This window comes from Carassius auratus, chromosome 5, assembly GCF_003368295.1.
Source record: "Carassius auratus strain Wakin chromosome 5, ASM336829v1, whole genome shotgun sequence".
In the NCBI taxonomy this organism is placed as follows: Eukaryota; Metazoa; Chordata; class Actinopteri; order Cypriniformes; family Cyprinidae; genus Carassius; species Carassius auratus.
In genome coordinates, this window is record NC_039247.1 from 16,535,688 (window position 1) to 16,557,491 (window position 21,804).

The 21,804-nt window shown below is 36.8% G+C and overlaps 3 protein-coding genes across 14 annotated transcripts; 1 reads left to right on the top strand and 2 right to left on the bottom strand.

Moving 5' to 3' along the window:
* Nucleotides 1-674: 674 nt before the first annotated feature.
* cxcl20 (chemokine (C-X-C motif) ligand 20) lies at nt 675-2,139 on the bottom strand. Its single transcript, XM_026242247.1, has 4 exons — nt 2,037-2,139; nt 1,316-1,442; nt 1,049-1,159; nt 675-927 (listed from the first exon to the last, which is right to left on the bottom strand). Exons 1-4 carry the CDS (start codon nt 2,101-2,103, stop codon nt 867-869), a joined length of 366 nt encoding a protein of 121 aa, XP_026098032.1. The 5' UTR covers nt 2,104-2,139; the 3' UTR covers nt 675-866.
* Nucleotides 2,140-4,929: 2,790 nt separating this feature from the next.
* LOC113078555 (protein RUFY3-like) lies at nt 4,930-17,923 on the top strand. Of its 11 annotated transcripts, none has more exons than XM_026250889.1 (17): nt 6,641-7,000; nt 7,197-7,398; nt 10,377-10,550; nt 10,655-10,772; nt 10,867-10,968; nt 11,069-11,192; nt 11,357-11,421; nt 11,531-11,596; nt 11,695-11,764; nt 12,443-12,535; nt 12,729-12,812; nt 12,948-13,115; nt 13,391-13,488; nt 15,269-15,388; nt 16,351-16,477; nt 16,940-17,016; nt 17,193-17,923. In XM_026250889.1, exons 2-17 carry the CDS (start codon nt 7,221-7,223, stop codon nt 17,203-17,205), a joined length of 1,677 nt encoding a protein of 558 aa, XP_026106674.1. In that variant the 5' UTR covers nt 6,641-7,000; nt 7,197-7,220; the 3' UTR covers nt 17,206-17,923. The 11 variants fall into 11 exon arrangements, 9 of the variants coding, with proteins under 9 accessions (XP_026106640.1, XP_026106655.1, XP_026106649.1 ...); XM_026250895.1 differs by having other exon boundaries at nt 6,641-6,998; nt 7,201-7,398; XM_026250903.1 differs by having other exon boundaries at nt 6,641-6,998; nt 7,204-7,398.
* Nucleotides 17,924-18,194: 271 nt separating this feature from the next.
* On the bottom strand, nt 18,195-21,627 carry LOC113078605 (G-rich sequence factor 1-like). Of its 2 annotated transcripts, none has more exons than XM_026250935.1 (9): nt 21,269-21,627; nt 21,049-21,178; nt 19,952-20,107; nt 19,744-19,878; nt 19,515-19,653; nt 18,941-19,059; nt 18,758-18,843; nt 18,480-18,615; nt 18,195-18,373 (listed from the first exon to the last, which is right to left on the bottom strand). In XM_026250935.1, the coding sequence occupies exons 1-9, from the start codon at nt 21,482-21,484 to the stop codon at nt 18,318-18,320; spliced, it is 1,173 nt and encodes a 390-aa protein (XP_026106720.1). In that variant the 5' UTR covers nt 21,485-21,627; the 3' UTR covers nt 18,195-18,317. The 2 variants fall into 2 exon arrangements, with proteins under 2 accessions (XP_026106720.1, XP_026106715.1); XM_026250930.1 differs by having other exon boundaries at nt 21,049-21,190.
* Between the last annotated feature and the right edge of the window lie 177 nt (nt 21,628-21,804).

Genomic DNA, 21,804 nt, shown 5'->3' on the forward strand with positions numbered 1-21,804 from the left:
GCCGTCGAGTGACATGACTTGTCTTAAAGAGATTTTGCCTGACCCCTGACCCCACCGCAGACAGGGAACCAGAGCCACTGCCTAGGAGTCAGAACTCAGTCTCTTCAGTGTTCCTTTCTCCCTTCTCCTCCAGTTTCTGGTCCATCTCTGGTTCATCGTACACCTCTGAAAGACCCCCCAGTCTCACATATGGCACATGGATATGCCATCCCGCATGGAGGAGCTTGACTACCTCTGCAACCTGACTGGGAAATGTGTGCCATCAGTTTGGTTTCAACTGCTTTTCTAAAATGACATACTGTGTTACACGACTACAGTGGCTTTTGTGCTTTCACTTTCTGATAACTATGGTCTTATTTCATAAATTCACAATTCTTATCCTGTCTGAACAGCAGGATAAGAATTTCTAAGACGGATAAAGTTAAGAAGGTATTTTCCACGTAAGCTGATTTTCAGTTCATTGAAATCTTTTATCAGTAGATAGCAATAGACTAGACTGCAGAATGAGAGGACTTTGAATTATAATTTTTTTTTTGTTATAGAAGATATTGGAAGACTGAACTGACTAGTTCTGTTGTGATTCATCCTTAATAATCAAAAAAATATTTATTGTTGTTATAATATTAGTATATGTATTCTTCAGTAAACAAAACACCAAATTAGCATGCATTATTTTTTATTTCATGGCTCCATCACACACATATTTCAGGAAGAAAACATTCACTGGAATTAATTAAAACAAACCCATATTAGTTATAGTTTCATCAGAGAAATGTTTAAAATCACAAAGGATGTATTTATGGCCAAATGGCTTTGAAATCTTGTGAATTATAACAGAGTAACTTTAATAATAATCATCATTGTTGTTAGACATGTATAATCTTCTCTTTTCTTCCTCTGGTCTTTTTTTTGTTTTTGTTTTGCTTCCTAGGAATGATAGCACAACGGCACAGAATTTAAGTCTCACAACATAATACATAAACACATACATTATGATTGGTTGTTATACATTCAGTAAGTACTTGTATAGCAGTAGTGTATATCTCACCATTTGCCCTTCAGAAATCTCTGTCCTTGCCTCTTATTTGGATCCAAACACACCTTTAACTTTTTGTTCACCTCCTTTCCTTTACCCTTTCCTTTTCCAGTCACAGTCAATCTAAGGTCAGCAAATGCAATCGTTTCACTGCAGTTGCAATTGAGGACTTGCAATTGTTCATTGCAGTATTTATTAACTATATTGCAAACATGAATCTCTAGAAGAAATAAAGATGTATAAATATTATCATGTAACAGGACTTGTATGCAGACTTACATAATCTCCATCTTTGAGCAAGAGGGACTTGGAGGGAACAATTCAACTGCATGAATCCATCTGGACTTCACTGCTATCAGCGGTCTGCCTCTGCAGAAACAGCGTTGTGATAGCGCCCCTGCTTGCCCTAAACACAGTTATCTTAAGTTTAAGGACAAAACTATTGTTCCAAGAAAATAAGAAAATAAACCTCATTCTAAAACACGCAAACACATAAATTAAGTGATATTTGTTATGATGCATATTGAATATTTAACAGAGACACTTAACAGAATCTCAACAGACATGGTATCTGGTGGCTTTAGAATACTTAATTCTGATCGGACAATCACTGCATTCTGTGGTCAAGTATTTTTGTGTAAATGACTGATACACTATTTTTCAATAAGGACGGCTGTAGATTATCCATCACGGTCCATTAAAAGTTTAGAAATTTCATATTTTGATTCATATATGTTCATATACTTTCATTAATGACAAACCAACTTTTTGAAACATGATCTTTTAAGTTTTAATATTTTCTTAAATGTTTAACCGTGTTTCAGATTGACCTCAAACAGAAATTTTATTCGGACACCTTCCTGGATGACAATTACCTTTTTTAAAACACTGTTTTTTTTAAATATTAATTTTTTACACACGTGTTGACTGTGTGTTAAAGGTTAACTAAAAGGCTTTACTAATTGTTCTGTGTATATATGATGCAAATGTTTCAGCTCACCTGCAGAGTGTGTAAGAGTCACTCCAAACACAAGAGCGCACAGCAGTGTGAGAACAGCCTGATGCATGATTCACTTCACAGGCAGCTCCTGAGAAATGTTGCCTTCTTATACAGCCCATTCCTTATAAAGCACAGACTTACTTTCATTTTCCAATCTTCCAATGAAATGCTTTCAATAACACATCCATAATCCCTGAGGATAAAGATGCTTTGACGGAACAGAAATTACCACATTCTTACATAAAGTCTATGATTTTGCATTAAACAAGCAGGAAGCTTTATTTTTTGCCAGTCAGAATAAAGTTCACTTTATAAGTGAGTGTTGTGTTAACAAAGTTTTAGTCCTAGTAAAAGTATTGACGTTTATCAAACTCAAATGAATGATGAAAAGGTTCTGAGCATATGATTGGTTACTTAGATTGTTTGCCTTTTGGGAAGAGACTGTATTTCTTTAGAAAGTACTTCTCACATACTTTCCATACAGGAATGTATTTAATTTAGTTGAATTTAACTTGACCAGAGGACAGGGGACTTATGTTTGATTGGTCATACTAGTCTGACCAACTAGCAATTAGCCAAGCGATAATCAGTCAGGTATTTTTTTTTTTTTTTTTTTTTTGGATTCAGACGCTGGACCTTGTTGTTATTATTTAGACATGACATACAGTGTGTAATATCTCAGTGTGTATGAAAAGCACATGCATCTTGCTGAAGTGGTGTCAGATATACAGTATATTAAACAGATACATATCACCAGAGAAAACAATGCTTTCAGTTATAAGACAAGTGTTTTTCAAGATAAATTCTTCTAAATCGGACTTTTTTTAATCGCAAACAAAATTTTGATAATGATAAATGAAGGATAGCCATACCCACTTCATTTGAAAAGAAAAGGTATATTTTATCTTTTATATTTATTTTCTAGTATTTTTAGCTGCATTAAAAAAATGCATAAAAGGTTTAGACAGGTTTTACAAGTTAGTCATCAATGTTTTCTTTTTTATTTGCATTTAATTCTGTTACATAAAAGCATATGTAACATTTTTGGTGGCTTCTTGTTTTTATTTCCGTTCCTTGTTTCATCATGAAGATAAGGGAAAATTCAGCTCATCCCCTGTGCCAAGGTTACTGAGGGGGAGTGGATGGCTGAACTGAAAGAACTGAACTGACCTGAACTCTCCCTTGTGAGCGATAAAAATGAGCACTAATGTCCTGGTTTAGAAGTGTGAAATTTAATTGCATTTATACTACATTATACATTTAGGGTGCTGCAAATAATACGTTAGAGAAATTAAGATCCAGGCATATGTAACAAAATTCTGTTTAATAAAACCATTGTGTCATTGAGTAAACTAAGCAAACAAGCCAACAAACATAACCCGCAGTAATCAAAGAAAATGGAACAAAGCATATGTGAAAAGGAACAGAAAATCTAGGAACTAGTAACAAAGGAAATTTTTTATTCAGCATAAGAATGGAAATGCAGCTGTATTGTAGATCATTACAAGATTCACTATGTCTTATGACACAAAATCATGGTAGGGTAGAGTGTGCGTGTGTTGAAGGAATAACTGCTGTCTAGCAAAAACAACAACAACAACAACAACAACCTCCCCCCAAACACCCCGTTACGCTACTCTTTAAGAAATGGCCACCTGCATTATCCAAAGATTACAGAGAAAAACAAGCCCCAAATAAAATTCAGCTCATCCCCTGTGCCAAGGTTATTAAGGGGGAGTGGATTGCTGAAAAACTGAAATTAACTCTCCTTTGTGAGTGATAAAAATGGGCACGATGACCTGGCTTAGAAGTGATACTTGATAAGTTACTAAGGTTTAACTATTTGTAATTGGACATTTAACCAAAATGGTGCTGATGGCGCTCTCTAGTGGTGCATCTACATATTTGTAAAAATGAACTAAGCCAGTGGTTCTTAATCCTGGTCCTGGGGTAGGGACCACTTATTCTGCACAGTTTATGTCAGAGTGGGGGATCCCCAGGACCAGGATTAAGAACCACTGAACTAAAGTCAATGTATTTTGACGTTTATGGGAAATTATTACATAATTTAAGATAGGAATTATACTGTGTTGGTAAGGTTTGTGTATTTTTTTTTTAATGAAATGTTCCCTCCTGGTGGAATGACCTTCCCAACTCAATCCGGGCAGCTGAGTCCTTAGCCATCTTCAAGAATCGGCTTAAAACACATATCTTCTGTCTTTATTTGACCCTCTAACTTTAGCACTCACTATTCTAATTATATTCTTAAAAAAATCTGACTACCTTTCCAATCTTTTTGTATTCGATTTTCTTTTCATTTATTATGCAATTGTATGTGTGTGTGTGTGTGTGTGTGTGTAAAGATCTCTAACACTAGCTTGCTCTATTTTTTTATTCTATCTGTTTTCTTTTTCTTTTTTATATTATTTAAAATCCCATGTGTTAACCTAACTGATACATGTTACAGCACTTATATATCATATATTTATATATATATAGAGAGAGAGAGAGAGAGAGAGCAACTTAGGGCAACTTTGATTAACTTTTTAATGCACTTCAAATGCTGGCTACCGTATATATTTCTTTCCTTGATTGTTGGAGGCTTTTTTCAGTTACTATGAATAGAATAATGCATATATCTCTCAAAATATGTTTTATAATTGTAATTATTACAATATAATATAAAAGTTATTAAAGTTAAATGTAACATTTTGCCTGTCATGGAACTGTACAGTTGTGGTCCTCCCGTTGTATTGAGGCAAGACTTTTATTGATTTAGGTTAAAGAGCAATGATGCTGTGCCGCTGTTCCTTTAAATGCTCTCACCCAGCTGATGATGATATGCGTCACACCATATGATCCGTATTACAATAATATTGCATTTCTTTATTGTTTTCTCCACGGATTTAGGAACAACAGAAGTTATACAGTACGACTAAACAGTCTAGATAAACATGCGTTAGTTTCCACTGAGAGCTGGATGAAATGCTGGCGCACGGGCAGTAGGGGTGTGTGTTGACGCAGGGGTCACATGAATTTGAACGGAAGATGGCGGACCAGAGCTCAGGAGCATCGGAGCAACTAAGCACTGAAGTTTCAGAAACTCTAGTGTCATCTAATGAATTCCTCAAACCCCACACGCAGGACAGCGATGGACATACGGCCAACAGTCCAGAGGAGTCGCTTTCTCCTGCCTCGGTGATTTACTTCAAGGAGGCGCTAACTTATAACTCAAGTATACAGTTTACAAAGACGAGCTCTTCTCTTCCTTCCCCAGTGCGATATGAATTCCAAATTGAGAAGACTAACAAGAAAACAAGAAGTGAGTATGTATTATGATCGTCTGCATACAGGTCTGTGTGACAGGATCGGATAGTGTTTGCTTTGCTGCATTATTTGACACAAGCCTCGTTTCAATGTCAACAGCATTGCACAATGGCAGTCAAGCACTGCGGCGTTTGTGCAAGTTTGCCGTTTCAGACTCTTGTCTTTCTTTTTCCTTGAATTTATGACTTCTAATTCATCAGTGAATAAATAGGCTACAGCTAGCACAAACTGTCATCAGCTCGCATGTAAACAGTGTTACACCCACTGTATGGATGTAGATATCCACCCACAACCTATGTCCACAAACCAGAAAATGTTGGTGATATTCGTAGTTATTTAGCAGTATATGGCTCAAAAATTGGTATTTTCATTTATCTGCATAGTTTTAGAGATACACTACCGTACAAGAGTTTGGGGTGGGTAAGGTTTTTGTTTTTGAAAGAAGTCTTATGTACTTTCAGTTTTAAATGAAATGATAAAATAATACAATTAAACAGTAATTTTGTGAAATATTAATAATTTGTCATGATTTTGAATTAACTGTTTTCTATTTTAATATATATATTTTTTTTTAAACTATGTAATTTATTCCTGTGATGCCAAAACTTAATTTTTTAGGAGCCATTACTCTAGTCTTCAGTATCACTTTATCTTTTTGAAATAATTGTAATATGCGTATTTGATGCTGAAGAAACGTTTTTTTTTTTATTATTATTAATGTTGAAAACATTGCACTTTTTTCAGGATTAAAAAATAATAATAACAGCATTCGTTTGAATTCTGAATCTTTTCACTTGTCACTTTCGATTCAGTGTATCTATGCTGAATTCCTTCTTACTGACCTCAACCTTAGTCCACACCCAATTCAGGTTAATTATTGTTTTAATGTATAAGTGCTTTTCTTTTGTAAATAATGAATAAAATTTGACTAATAGTTTACTGCTAATATTCAAACCCCATTTTACATGACTCTGCACATGAGATTCTTCTCTTTTCAAAGGTACTGGTTTAACAAAAGAAAGTCTACCTGTTAATTCAGATTGTTACAGTACCACCCCATGATGTCTAGTTGCTGATATGTGTGACTGTTTTTACCAAATAACTTAAATAAGCATTATGTTTATTAATTTGACACAAAGTGCATGCTTGCTCCTCTTAAACTTGTTGTCCAGTAAAAAGCAGCTTCATCAGTAGTGTTCTAGTTCTCAATCAGTAGGATTTCCGCCCTTTTCTTGTGCGGCATGTGGATCACTGACAACAGCACCCCCACCCCCCACCTCCCCCCGCATCTGACAGTCCTCTCGGGAGCTGTGCCCCCCCTCCACCATCTGCTCACGTGATTCCCACAATCCTCCTCAGCATCACGGCAGCCATCTTGGTCAACACCCTCCCATTTGCAGCGCATGCAGCCAATCCGGTGAATGCCAGCAGCTGGGCTGTGAGGGAGGGACTGAGAGAGAGAAAAGAGACATCTCTGATTATAGCTGCGCTGAGGCTCACACGGCATCTCAAACCCCTGGCTGTGCTGAGCCAGAGAGCACTGAAGCCTTTATTCACACGGAGGATTTTAGCGGTCACTGCTTATTCACAAGGCACGGACATTGAGCCCCAGGAGAATAGCATCCCTTCAGTCAGGTTTGCCCTGGACTGCTTGTTTGTTTCCCCCCTTCCTTCCTCCCTTCTTTGTTTCCCTTGACTCTCTCTTTCCTTCTTTCTTTGTGCTGGAGAAGATTCTTGCTTGGATTGGTTTAAAAACAAAAATCGTCATTATTGCTATTCACTGCTCCTGACTCTTCCCTGAAGGCCACCATCGTAAGCATTGTTGTTGTCGTCGCAGCAGCTATCAGCTGAGTCACCATGTCTGATCTGACGCCCCAGAGCGAGGCCCCCACCCCCACTACTGACAAGATCACACAGGCTGCTAGAGAGACCATCTACCTATGTAACTTCCGCGTGTCGGTGGATGGCGAATGGCTGTGCCTGCGCGAGCTCAACGACATCTCGCTAACGCCAGATCCCGAGCCAGCTCATGAAGGTAGGTGCGCACAGCATCTCTAGGCCTCTGTGGCTGTTATTGCACTGGGCGGTGCTGGCCCAACCCTCCACCATCATGCTCTCAGCATCCCCACAGGCTTGCCTGGAAATGTAGTTTTTATGGAGCACAAGTGTGCATGAAGGTTTGTTTCCCACTGAATGATTTGAGAGAAGCTGTTCATGTGCGGTTTTATTCTAAGTAAAGTATTGTCACATTGAACAAATTATGTATGTGCACTGCACTGTCCGGAAAATCCCTCAGAATGAAAGTACCTCCAGTAAATGAAAATAAAAACAAGCCTTTAAAAATTTTTATATTGTTTGATATGTTATTTTTTTCTGTTGATTTTAATAAAAATAAAAGGCATTTAGCAAATTTGCTTATCTTTTGTTTTTCATTTATTAACTTTTCTAAAGGAAAAAATATGGCCATAAATAGATTTCTAGAGTAGTGATGGTGTCAGAGCACACGATTATTCTGCTCATCCGGTGCATTACTGGAGAGTCACGGCTTACCCTGCCAAAGGTTAAAAGAGGACATCATATGGACACACTACTGCTGCCCTGGAGATTCCCACTCAATCAAACGTCTTGAAGGCATGTGATCAACGGGCAGAGAAGATGTGACCAGGAGCCACTAACAGCAACAGTTCAGTCTAATGTGTTTTATCTGCATTGGGTGAGCAAGAAACCGGCATGTGGCAAGACCAGGATTAGAAAACATTATCTGATAAGGTCTGCTTACAGAGTCATCCTCTGAGATGTTTGTTTACTACAGAAGTAGTTATTTGTTTGTAGTGTTTTTTTCACGAATGGCATCACCTTTGAACCGTGTGACTTGTTGGTCTCCTCACTATCACACTGTGATAAACAAATGACTTTTTTTAGTGTCACCTTTGCACCCAGGGTTCAGAGATCTCTTTAGTAACTTGTTTTTTTTTTCATAGAAGATTTTCAAGAAATAATTTCTTCAATGATCAGTCAGTAATTGGTTAGTTGCGATGTTGCCCTTGATTTGTTTCACTGCATGCAGATGTTCTTTGAAATGGATTTGGTGTGCTCTGCCTTATTAAGTGTCATTTATGGTTTGATTTCGTTTTTGGTTTTTAGGTTTTACCCCCTCAGCCAAGTGACGTTACAAATCTTAGAGACTGTTAATCTAAAAATTACTTTTCTGTCATGATTTATTCATCCTCATGTCATTCCATCCAAACCTGTTTGACTTTCTTCTGCCATATATTTTATGGACAGAAAACCTTATTTTATATTCTACATAAAATAGAACATTATACAGGGATGTCTGGAACAATATGAGGTGAGTAAAATATGACAGTTTTATTTTTATTTTTTTTGGTGTGCTATCCCTTTACAGCTGTCTTGGAATTATTCTAACAAAAAAAATGTTATTCGAGTGCTGTGGATAAAAAGGCAATATTACATTCTTTCCCAAGGCTTTCTGTCAAACAAATCGGTTTGGATAATTTGCCACTGGAGTCTTGCAGAACAAGTAGAGCATTGTTTGAGCTCCTTTGTCTAGTGTGTTAAAATTACTTCATAGTAACTGTCCTCATCAGCACTCAGTTTGCTTTTAATAGTCACAGTTGTAGTGCTTCTGAAGTCATTCAGATTTGCACTGCATGAAAGTGAGAGAGAGTTTGCTTGGCTCTGTAGATTAGAGTCTACACCCAAATTTCCTACAACATAATGTGTATTCCCTCTTGTTGCTTTGGTTTACTCCCATGATGTGCATGACCCAATCCTTTTCTGATTCTATCAATAGGATTGTAGCTAGCAAAATATCTGGCCGCTCGTTTGGCTGGACTGCTCTTGTCTGGCCTGTTTTATTTGGCTGGCTCCCCGCCCCACCCATTTGGCATGTTGATCACATGGTTTTATCAGCATTATCAGTGATCAGTTTCTGGTTCTTCAGATGAATTCCCTGTAGACCTTGTGAGAGACATTAAATATTTATGATTCAGAGACTTCTTATACACTAAAATAACCTCTGTTCTTACAGTGAGAATATGGTTTCTGTGATTTGTATAACCTTTGCATAGACATGATGCTATGAAGCTAACTCACTCTTTGCTGTGTGACTGTGTGAAGCTACAAGGAGGACTTTAATAAATGGTACAAACTGAAACCAGTAAAAATCTGTTGGTTTTACTGTTCATTTTTGTTGTTGCATTAGCAGTTCAATATTATTGAATGAGTAATGGCCATGAAATCTCTCCAATAAACCTGGGCTAAAATGATAAGACTGTACTGTGTTATCATTAATTTTAAAAGTTAAATTGGTGTGAAAATGACCCACTGCCACCTGGAACATTTCTCCTGTCACAACACCTGAAAAAGAAAAATATATTTATAATATTTATATAACATGTTATACTCCATAGCAGCTTTTTATCTTGCCAGTCCTTGCACGTCCTCATGAAAAGGGTCACTGCTATTGGTGACAGACATGGATTGAGAGTCATGATGATGAAATGATTGCATTACTGTTGGGTGTGTTTTGGTTTATACAGGGTCAGCCTTGAGAACTCCAAAATCCTGTTCAGTAAAAAAAGATTTTCTGTAGTTTATCTACTTTGTGATGCATTGCATGGTTAAACTGAGATTGTCCTGAAAACAACAGCTTTCAAAACAATCATCCGTTCAGTTAAAAAACACACTTTTGTTATTTATTCATGATTGACATGGTGGGTTGAAATCTCTCTGCATTTGGTGCATTACACACCTCTTCAACCAGAATTTCATAAATCTTTCCAGACACGGAGGAAACCACGTAGCCGCAGTCAATAGAAAGTTCTCATGATTTCTTTCTCTGAAAAAATCTCCAGTCCAAAACATCATATATTTCTTATATCTCATGCTGAAACCTGTTAAATACTGTGTGTAGGAGAAGTCTCGGTGAGAGAATTGAATCATATTTTGCCATAATTGTTTAATTTATGCTTGAATTTTTTGGATTTCCAGATCCCAAGGACCCCATTGCCATCGAGAGGCTTAACCTGATGAATATGGCCAAGCTGAGCATCAAGGGCTTGATCGAGTCTGCACTGAACCTGGGCCGCACACTGGACTCCGACTATGCCCCACTGCAGCAGTTTTTTGTCGTGATGGAGCACTGCCTGAAACATGGGCTGAAAAGTCAGTACAACAAATCCCACTGTCCTCAGTACTCATTCATTTGTGTTCTTTATACAATAATCCTGTGTATACTTTCTCTAAAGAAATCAGTTTTTTTTTAAAAGGTAAGAAGACTTTCCTTGGTCAAAATAAGTCTTTTTGGGGTCCTTTGGAGCTTGTGGAAAAGTTGACTCCAGAGGCTGGTGAGATCACAGCCAGCGTCAAAGACCTTCCTGGGCTCAAGTAAGAAAACATTTTCAACTTGAGCATGTTTTCGTTTTTTTTCGTTTTTAATTCATACTGCGTTTCTGATTCTAAAGTTGTTCTTTTATACCAGAACCCCTTTAGGAAGAGGCAGAGCCTGGCTTCGTCTGGCTTTGATGCAAAAGAAGCTCTCAGACTACATGAAGACCATCATCAACCGAAAGGACCTTCTCAGGTACACTACCAGCTTTTGGTCTTTAATATAAAAGCCATAACTTTGGTTTTATGACCCTGTTTTGTAAATGTCTTCTACTTGCTGTTGTTGTGTTCCTCAGTGAATTCTATGAGCCCAATGCTCTTATGATGGAGGAGGAAGGAGCTGTGATCGCTGGGCTGTTAGTGGGCCTGAATGTCATTGATGCTAATTTGTGCATGAAGGGAGAAGATTTAGACTCACAGGTATTTGTTAATTACTTTAACTCTACACAAGTAATTAAGGACGAAATATGATGGTACAATGCATTATCTTTGTTACTTTTTTTTTAAATTCTTTCAGTGTTTTTCTCCCAAGTGTGTTGGCCAACAGCTGATAGCGGGTAATAAGATCTCTACTTTCTCAATAGGTTGGAGTCATAGATTTTTCAATGTATCTGAAAGACGGTGCGCACGGCAGCAAAAGCACAGAGGGGTGAGTCCATATTCAACTTCCTCTGTGGAGCTAATTGTGTTAGTCTGACAGGTTTTGGACTCCTGGTGAAAATCTCTGTGCTTCCTCTAAAGCTGCTTTTTGTTTGCAGTGATGGGCAAATCACAGCTATTCTTGACCAGAAGAATTATGTTGAGGAGCTGAACAGACATTTAAGGTGCAGTCCATCATTCATGTGGGGTGTTTTTGTGACTAGCTGCTTATTTGGAAAGCATGAGCAATCTCACATTGTGACTGTAAATTCCCCTTTCCCAGTGCGTCGGTGAATAACTTGCAAGCCAAAGTGGATGCGCTGGAAAAATCCAACACAAAACTCACAGAGGAGGTGAGTAGAAAAAACTGAAATTTAATGGATTACTGAAGTTAAGTTAGGTTAATTCAATGATTTACATAACTGATAGATAATTTACATGTTAGCAGAAATGAATTCACACTATATATTCATGCACACAGCTGTGTGTACACAACTGTTCAAAAGTTTGGGGTCAGTAAGATTTTTTATTTTTTTGTATTTATTTATTTATTAGATCAAAAATATAATATAGCGAAATATTACAATTGAAAATGGCTGTTTTATATTTTAATATTTTTTACAATGTAATTTATCCCTGTGATGCAAAGCTGAATTTTCAGCATCAAATAAAAATCTTTGGTAGCATTATAACTTTACTATCCGTCTTTACTATTACTTTTGATCAGTTTAATGCATCCTTGTGATTAGAAGTATTGAATTATTTCCCAAAAAAAAAGTGCTGATTTCCAGATTTTTTTATGGTAGTGTATGTGGTTTATTGACACACTTACTGTAGTTTGCTGGACTAAATAGAGAGAGTATGATGCACATGACATCCCCGTATATATACAGTATCAGTTCAGCGGCTGCGTTCCAGTGGGAAAGTGACGTCAATGCATACCCTCTATAAAGTAAAGAGAGAGCTAGCTGTGAATAGATGATCAATTTGTTGTTCCAACTCTCTGTGCATGTGTTGTTTTTGGTGTCTAGCTTGCTGTGGCAAACAACAGGATCATCACTCTGCAGGAGGAGCTGGAGAGGGTGAAGGAGGAAGACTCTTACTTAGTGGAGACTGGTCGCAAGGTGAACAACATTGTTTTGATCCCACTGTACTGATTGTTATCAAGCATTCAATAGAGCAACAGTGTTTGTTACTCATTACTCAAAAGTTAGACACAAGCTTATAGTAGTTTACAGTAGGGTTGCTGTTATAACATACTTTTGTTTGTTTTGTCACATTCTTTGCTCTGATATTTGACCTGTGCTTGTCTTGAAGGCACCTAGGGCAGATGGTACTGCAAACGGTCAAGTGCTTGGGGAAACTCGCAAACAGCTCAAAGAGGAAACTCAGCTCAGACTGGTGAGTGAGACATTAATGTCTTCAGATTCATCTCTGATGTGGGGTTTTCCCAAGTATCAAGTCTTTGTTCTTTCGAGGAGAAGTCTGGAGAACCTGAATCCTTAAGAAACCGAGCGTGTTTGTGTGTTTGTGTAGGATGTCGAGAAGGAGCTGGAGGTGCAGATAGGGATGAAGCAAGAGATGGAGCTGTCCATGAAGATGCTAGAGAAGGACATCTGTGAAAAACACGATGCTTTGGTGGAGCTCCGACAGCAGTTAGATGAAATGCGTGTACTCAACCATGAGCTCTCCGTTAAGTCACAGGTATGTTTAAACATCTTACTTAGTGACATTTTTTTATAACTAAACCTAGCTCTCATCAAGAACATAGCCACAGAAGCTGGCATGGTGTTAACACAGGAAGAAAAAAAGTCACAGGGTATAAGAGAAATGCATTTCCCTTAAAAATCGCTTATCTCAATTGACAGGTTAAACACTGGAGCGTCGACTTGTTCGACACATGGAAGCTACGTGTAAGCAGGACATGCAAAACTGCATTTATTTTTGACACAGTGTGCTTGTGTTTGTCTGGCTTGTAGAGCTCAGAGGCCAGCGGGAAACAGAAGAGTGACATCATCAGCCGCTTGGAGGAGAAAACAAACCAGATGGGGAGCACTATTAAACAGCTGGAGAGCAGGTAAAGGCATTTAAACATGACATGTACACTGCAAATCAAAGAGTGGGATCCAAAAGTCTAATATATATATATATATATATATATATATATATATATATATATATATATATATATATATATATATATATGTTAGACGTAAATACACACAAACACAATTTTATTAGTTAATATTGACATTTTAATAAATGCTTTAAAAAGTTTACATTTTTATAGTTTGTCATTTATTTTTTAAAATCAAATTTAATCTTAAAGCATTATACACCTGTACAGTTTTTATCAAAACATTTTTTACTGAAAAAGAATTTGTAAATGAAAAATTTGACTTTGAATCAGAAATTTTTACTGTAAATAAAATACTAAAGGAAAATGATGATTTTTGTGAACTTTTGAATCCCTCCGAATAAAGCTGTCATTTTCCAAGGAAGGTTATTGTTTAGGATGGACAGTTTTCCTTGATCAGTGGATGTGCAGATCACATGTATTGTGCACAAACAAGACAAGTCCACTCTTTTCTGTTTCAGTTCTGTTACCAAGCTGTAGAAGGCAGCAGATCTTCTGTTTCTAATAACGTCCGCTCTCTGTCTCTGTGTTCTCTCAAAAACGTATTTGCTTTTACCTGTTTATTTGACATTTTTCACATGCTCATTCTTTTGTGTTTCTACTCCTTTTTCCTGAGCAGTGAGAAAGACATGGCTAAAGAGGCACGAAACTTGAACACAGCTGCAGAAAAACTCCTTCAGAGGCACCAATAAAATGATGGCAAACACTGGATAGTTTCCAAAAAAATAAACCTAAAATAAAAAAAATCTTCAGTTTGATTTTGCATAACATACTGTAGGGTATTTATTTTACTACTGAGTTTCAGATCCATTGCCGTTATTTTTGTCTTTAAACCGGACTGATCCTCATCTTTCGATATTGTCCGCCTGATCCAGTGCTCCTGTCTCTAGTCTCCCTCTGTATGTTTTAGTCAAAGTAAAATTGCAGCTGTTTTGGCCAGTCTTAGAACAAAGATGGCAGACATTTACATTTTAAGTAATGGAAATGCATTTCTCTTATATCTTCTCAATACTGAAAAAAAGAGGCTAGCAGGATACTACTCAAAGTTGGTGCATTATAAAAACAAAACCAAGTTCAGTACAGCACGGGGAAACATTCCTAACAAAAATGTACAATCATTTTATACTCCCTATATAAGTATGCAATGCAACACCATATTGATCGGTTAATTTTGGTTAGTCTCTTAAAATTCTTGGATATTAATATTTGACCAAGCGGCTTAAGCTTCAGGATGTCCGAGCTAACAAACTCAGTGTGTTTATTGCAGGCATATTCAGGAGGTTATGTTAGCTTTTTTGCAAGAAATGCTGTTGAGTGAATTATTTTACAGCTTATTATAAACTAAATTGAAATCTGAATTTGATGCAGTGGTAGTCGACGCCAAATGTCAAAGCTTTGGAAAGAAATTTGTGACTCCAAGCTTTATGGATTCTTCCAAAAGTCTGGATGATGAAATTGTGAACGGACTTAAGTGTATGTAGACATTAATTTAGATGTGAAATGTAGTACAAACATGGCTTAATAAAAAATAAAAATAAATAAAAATCAGACACTTGTCAGACTACTTTGCCTTCTTGAGCTTTCCGTTTCTGCTCTAGCCACATGCTTCCTCCTGTCCTCCCTTTGTTCTTCTTTATGCTTTTATTATTCAATTCATCTTCATTTCCCATGGCTTTTAGTTTTCATTTCACCTCATTAAGTTAATGTGGCCCAAATTCAGATGTAAGAAGGCGGAGCGAGAGCGGGACCTGGCTGATGAGGCCAACCGACTCTTCAAGCAGGAGTTTGGAGACAAGATTGGGAGTCTGCAGGAAGAGGTGGAGCAGTTACGGAAACAGAGGTACTGAGATTGACTTACTGTTGTGAACAACTACTAGTCAACCAATATATTTTGTTTCAGTGAAGCAGATGTTATACATATATTATTATTTAGTTGTTTTATAGATTTTATAGAAAGATACAGTTTTTCGGCATTAAGCATCATGAACTAACAATGAATCATCCAGGTTAATGTTAGTGTGCATATACACTACTCTTTAAAAGTGTGGGTTCAGTGAGGAATTTCTTCTTTTTTTTTTTTTAAGAAATAAATACTTTAATTCAGCAGGGATGCACTAGATGTTTGATTATATTCTGTCTCAATTGTTCACAAAAAATTTTTTAAAGGAACACTCCACATTAAAAAAAAATAAATAAATAAAAATAGGCTAATTTTCCAACTCCCCTAGAGTTAGAGTTTTGGAAAATTGGGATTTTATAGGAGCTATACTCTCATTCCGGCGTAATAATCAAGAAACTTTCCCGCCGTACCACGGGTGCAGCAGGCACAATGATATCACGCAGCGCCTGAATGAGCCATATCAGCCTAGAAAATCACAACTTTTCATTTTCTATGGGTCTTAGTACACGATGTAACTACAGAAGAGTCAAGTTCTTATAGGAAAAATATCAAAACTCTTTGGTCATTTTTGAGTGAGATGCTAATGGTCTAATCAGATTTAATGATCTATGCTAAGCTAAGCTGAAAGTGCTACCGCCAGACCCAGAGATCGGCTGAATCAATTAGAAAACGGTAAAATTCAACTCTAGGGGAGATGGAAAATTATCAGATTAAAAAAAAAAAAAAAAAAAAAAAAAAAAAAAAAGTGGAGTTTTCCTTTAAACTTGTTTTGAACCGATTAAAGCACAAATGTAAGTTGTCATGGTGATTGAATCAGATCACACAGTCACATTGTGAAAATGACAAACGCAGTTTTATGAAAGTGGTATGTTGTTAAGCCCTTGTCTTTCTTAATTTGATAGATTGCTTTTGGAACAGGAGCTCAGGAAATGGAGGGAGCAGCATCCTGGAGGACACATGTCTGAAGCTCTTCTAGGAAACACGCCGCCTCAGAGAGACATGAGACAACATGTGGAGGACATTAGAAGGGTGAGACCTGCTTTCCACTAACCGTATTTTTCGGACTATAAGTCGCACCTACGTATAAGTTGCATCAGTCCAAAAATATACGTCATGATGATGAAAAAAAACTAAAGTCGCACTGGACTATAAGTCACATTTATTTAGAACCAAGCACCAAGAGAAAACATTACCGTCTCCAGCTGCAAGAGGGCCCTCTATTTCTTCAGTGTAGACTACAGGAGAACTGAGCAGCATAGAGCGCCCTCTCGTGGCTGTAGACTGTAATGTTTTCTCTTGGTTCATTTCTCTCGGTTCATGTTAAATTAATTTTGCTAAATAAGTCGCACCTGACTATAAGTCGCAGGATCAGCCAAACTATGAAAAAAGGTGCGACTTATAGTCCGGAAAATATGGTACGTGTCATTCAGTTGCTTTCTTTATATGTAGAGTGTGCTGTTCCCTGAAATTCAGGATTGTGTTTTTCTATAGGAGTTAGAGTCTGTCAAAAAAGAAAACGATATATTGCGTACTGCACTTGAGGAAAAGTCAAGTCTAAGTTCCAGTTTGTAAGTCTTGTCTTAAATGCTGGACCAGTTACATACAACTCTATTTATTCACTGCAGTGTTTTTAAATTAAACTAAAACTGTATTTTTCTTAGGATGTTGTCACATGAAGATAAACAGGTACTCTACATTTAATCAGTAAATCTTTTTTCTTCTTCTTCTTTTTTTTTTTTATCAGTGAGGTTATGTGAGAACTGCATGGCAAATGAACTCCCTCTGCCCTCCTCCATCAACCCTGAACACCTGTGATGCCTGCTACGCTCAGTTAATGCAGCAGTACGCATCCTCCCCACCCTGAGGGGGCGCTCATCTCTGCTATTCTGGCAGTAGATTCAACGGGTTATCTTAGATCAGCATTTCAGTTTAGTAACATATCTGTTATTTTGCTAGTGTACAACATTTGCCAAAAAGGGATGATTTTTACAAGTTCTTTGTTGAAAAAGTTTTTCTCAATGTCATATAATTCTTGAGGATGAGTGAAGCTGTCCACCAAGTGGATTTATGAGGTTCTAGTACTTAACTGTATCAGTGCCATTCAATATTGCAAGCAGAAAGATACCATGAGTCCATTAAGATAGCATTAATAACATAAGTCATCTTTTAAATAATATATATATATATATATATTAAAAGACTGTAGACAGGATTGTGTCAGCTTTTTGAAAATTATGGCACTAAACAAGGCACATACACTAAAATTTTAAACATTTGAGTCATAATTCATAAATGATGCAAAAAAAAAAAAAGATTCAGTTCAGACAAACCTGCATATTATGGAGCTCGTCACAGAGAAGACTTTAATAACCCTACAATACTGAAAGTATGTAAAGAGATAAAAAGGTAGTTTTATGCCTGTGTAATGTATTTTATTCTTACTATCTGAAGAATAAAATTGTATTATAATTTGGATTTCTCAGTTTAAGTCATTTTATACTTCCATGAGCAAAATTAAAGCTTGGTGGAAGACAGGAATTACTTTGCATGTCTGGGTGCTGCAGGGATAAAAAGCACTTATATCTAACGCTCTGTATCAAGGCTTTTCCAAAGTTAGAAGTAAAACAAAGCAATAGTTTCTTTTTTTTATTAACTTTGCACACTTCTACTACATATGAATGTTTTGTTAACATTGCGTTGATCTGAAATCAGAAATGAATATCCAAAAAGAAAACACAACAGGCTATAAGTTTTTAAAAGTCTTTTAATGTTGGTTCTGTGTATTCTTGTAATATAGACTGAATTACTTTCATTAAATAGACTGGGCTGCAATGCAATACATTGACAGTTTAAATAGTTTACTTTCAACTCATTGTTCGTCCCCTGATGGTGAGGAGTTCAGGAACAGCTTAATATATCGCTTCACTGGACAACGGGAAACAAACAAACAAAAAACAAGATTAATCGTCATGTTTGTATTTAACATTTTGGACCACATCTGGGTTATTTCAGATGAACGCATATTGCTTACTTATATACTCTCTGTCTTTGGACATGGCTAAAACGGCATCTTGATGTGTTCTGAAGTAGGCATCTGCCCCACCGGTGGGTCGTCCGTCTGGACCGTACTCTACAAGAACCTTCACCAGTCTGGTGGGAGCGAAAAACTGGAACAGAAATGACACCTCAGTCATTCAGTGTAGATTATATACCAGCAACATCAGTTGAGGTCTCAAGGAGTTATTCCACTCCTCTTGTCCACCTCATTGACAACGAAGCACACAGTATCTTAAATAGGATAAATTCAACCTTTACAATGTCCTCTCCTGTGGCTTCATATGGCAGACCTCTCATGTGAATCAGGTTCTCTGTTGCTGATATAGAGCTGCTGTTTGCTGTCCAGAAAAATACAGATGTTCAGGACTGCACACAGTATACAACATATGCATTAATGTTTCAAGCCTGGTTGTAAAGGAACACTGTAATAAACACCTGTTTTCATTGTCCGTGGCGTGTCTTCAGCTCCTGGTGTGAAAGCTGGTGTCTCATTTCGCCCTCTTCCATACAGGACTTGGAATTCATTTTTCCTGCTGGGGTAAATCTCAATATACCTGCATATGAGGAAAAAAATAACGTATCTGAAATTAGTAAATATTTCATTTGAAATCTTTTGGTATTTCAAGACAGCTACAAGAATTAAAAAAAGCCTAAATTACAAGAATAAAGTCAGCAATACAAAAGGTTGAAATATTTTGAGAATACTTGGAATAAAGTTAAAATTATGAATAGGTGGTGGAATTTTCACATTAACGTTATTCACACAACATACTGGTCTTGTTATGGCTTTATTCTCAAAATATAATGACTTTAATCTTGTATTTCTAGGACCTTGTGTTCTGACTTTATTCTCATACTACAGCTTATTATTACGGTTGTAAAAAACACATACAAGTTCCAGAGAGAGAGAGAGAGAAAAAAAAGATATATATATATATATATATATATATATATTTTTTTTTTTTTTTTTTTTGTGTGTATGTCAAGTATTCCTTGATGAAATACCAACCTGTTTCCCATGACTTCTCGGTCTTTCTTTAGGGCCTTCTCAGCCATTTCCTTGGTGGCAAAATGCACAAAGGCATCGCCTGAGTTTCTTCCTTTCCTGTTCAGGACTATTGTAACTCCATCTTCCACAATCTCCAGTCCTGTTTTGAGAATTTTAACACACACAAATGAAGCATATGGGTTTTATCAGTGCAATGCCATTCAAATGTCACATTTTTAAAGGATCTCACCGGAGAAAAACTGAATGATGTCTTCCTCTGTGCAGCTGAAGGGAAGTCCTCTGAGTCGCACCACTTCGTCTGACTCTGTAAACTGCTGTTTAGTGTTTAATATGGCTTCGGCATCTTTCTTTGTTACCTCATACACTGAAACACATGATACTAAAAATGAGGTCTGTAATAAACTTTGGCAGGAGAAAAACACAAAAATAGTGCTTACCTTCAACAAAGCGCTGTCCCAGGTAATGCTTGTGCAGATCCAGTGCTTTGCAAATGTCCTCCTCGTGCTCCAGTTCAATAAACGCCCGTCCCGTCGACCTGCCGTTCCTGTTGTGAATTATATGGATTCCCTCAACTCCACCTCTGATCCTACAATCTACAAGAATCAAATATATAAGTAAAATTTGTACTTCACAACATTATCAGATCATATCAGAACATCTTCAGGAGCCGGAAATCCATACATGTGGTTATTATTGATGGAACCCTATAAAACCTACTCCATCATATTTGATCAAATCATTTCTAAGGCCTCTGAATAATCAGCATTATAGAAACTTTCCTGGAATATCTTCTACTTTCCACTGATTGAAAGTTTTTACTTTTTAATCAAGTAAAATGCATTTTAGTACAATTCTGAAAACGTCCACCTTCTGTTTGTGGTGCATGTGTTTTTCTAATGGAATCTTTAAAGATTTTTATAAAGTAAATGTAATAATTTTTATATTATTATAATTTCAAGGTTATTATTTTCCTCAATGGAAGTAACTGATTATCCATATAAACATTATTTAAAAAAATCAAATTCGGATTGGAGTATCAAGTTTGACACATCAGGCTTTTAAACATTTAGCACTGGACTAAGTTTTGCCCTCCAAAATGAACGCTACAGGGCTTTGATAATAAAACTAAGCATTGACATATCATCTTACAATGCCATATTATTAAGAGATACAGTGTGATAACTTATAATCAATTAACGTTTTATTTTTTTAATCACTAGCTAATGCCATAAAAAAATTGCTCCAAATTGCATATTTTCGCTTAGTTTGAGGCTCTTAGTAAAAATAAATACTACTGAAGTGTGAGCTCTATATACTCCTATATTCCTAAATCATGTGTCATACAAGCCTGATGTTTCAAATATGATGCAAAACATAAAATACGCATTCAAACTTTTTAAAGGGATTATTTTATATTTTACCCTTTATGTATGACTATTATTTCATATATCAGGTTTTACATTTTAAATATCTTGACTTGATCAAGTAACGTTTTAGGTGAAGCATGTCTGAAAAAAGACTTGAGTAACATTACCAGAAAAGAAGTTCATTAAGTCCTCTGCAGTGCATGAATAAGGAAAACCCCTGGCCTGGATGATGAACACTTCCTTTGAATGGGGCTCTTCATCGGGGGTGTATTTTGTTACTGGTGGGTACTCATCTTCCTTGGATGGTGCCTAAAACATTAAAAGCGTCAGACGAAAACAATTATACAACGTATTGTGTCTGGAAAGGACTTTTCTGGAAAAAGGTACCTCAGTAAATAGTGTTCGTTGATATATTGTCCATGGATGCTGGACTTGACGGTCTGCTAAACATCTCGCTGACCATGAATGAACATCTCGACCTCGTGCTGCTGTAAACTGCGCAGTTTTCGTCTGACTCCGAGCATGCACGCATGGAAACTGCTGGTGCCTCCTGACACAACGAACAAGAGACAACAAGAGCGCGCTCCTGCTCAATACAGACATATTGCACTGTACAAACAAAACCTGCACGAAAACCTTAAGTGTTGAGACAGCTTTGAGTTAACACGGTATTTCGGCTCAGTTGCCCTAAAATCGCGTTGACATGCGGCATCAGAGGACAACATGACGTAAACAACACGCGCCTTTGCCCTTGACACATCTTTCAAAATAATAGTTCCTTGTAGTTAAAAACAGCAACACACCGTTGTTTGATTTGGAAGCAAATTATAACAGTATTTTCTGAAATGTGTTTACTTTTTATTAAGAGGAAGAATATTGTGTACACACTAAGGCAGTATTAGATATTGTTGTTTGTAAAATTA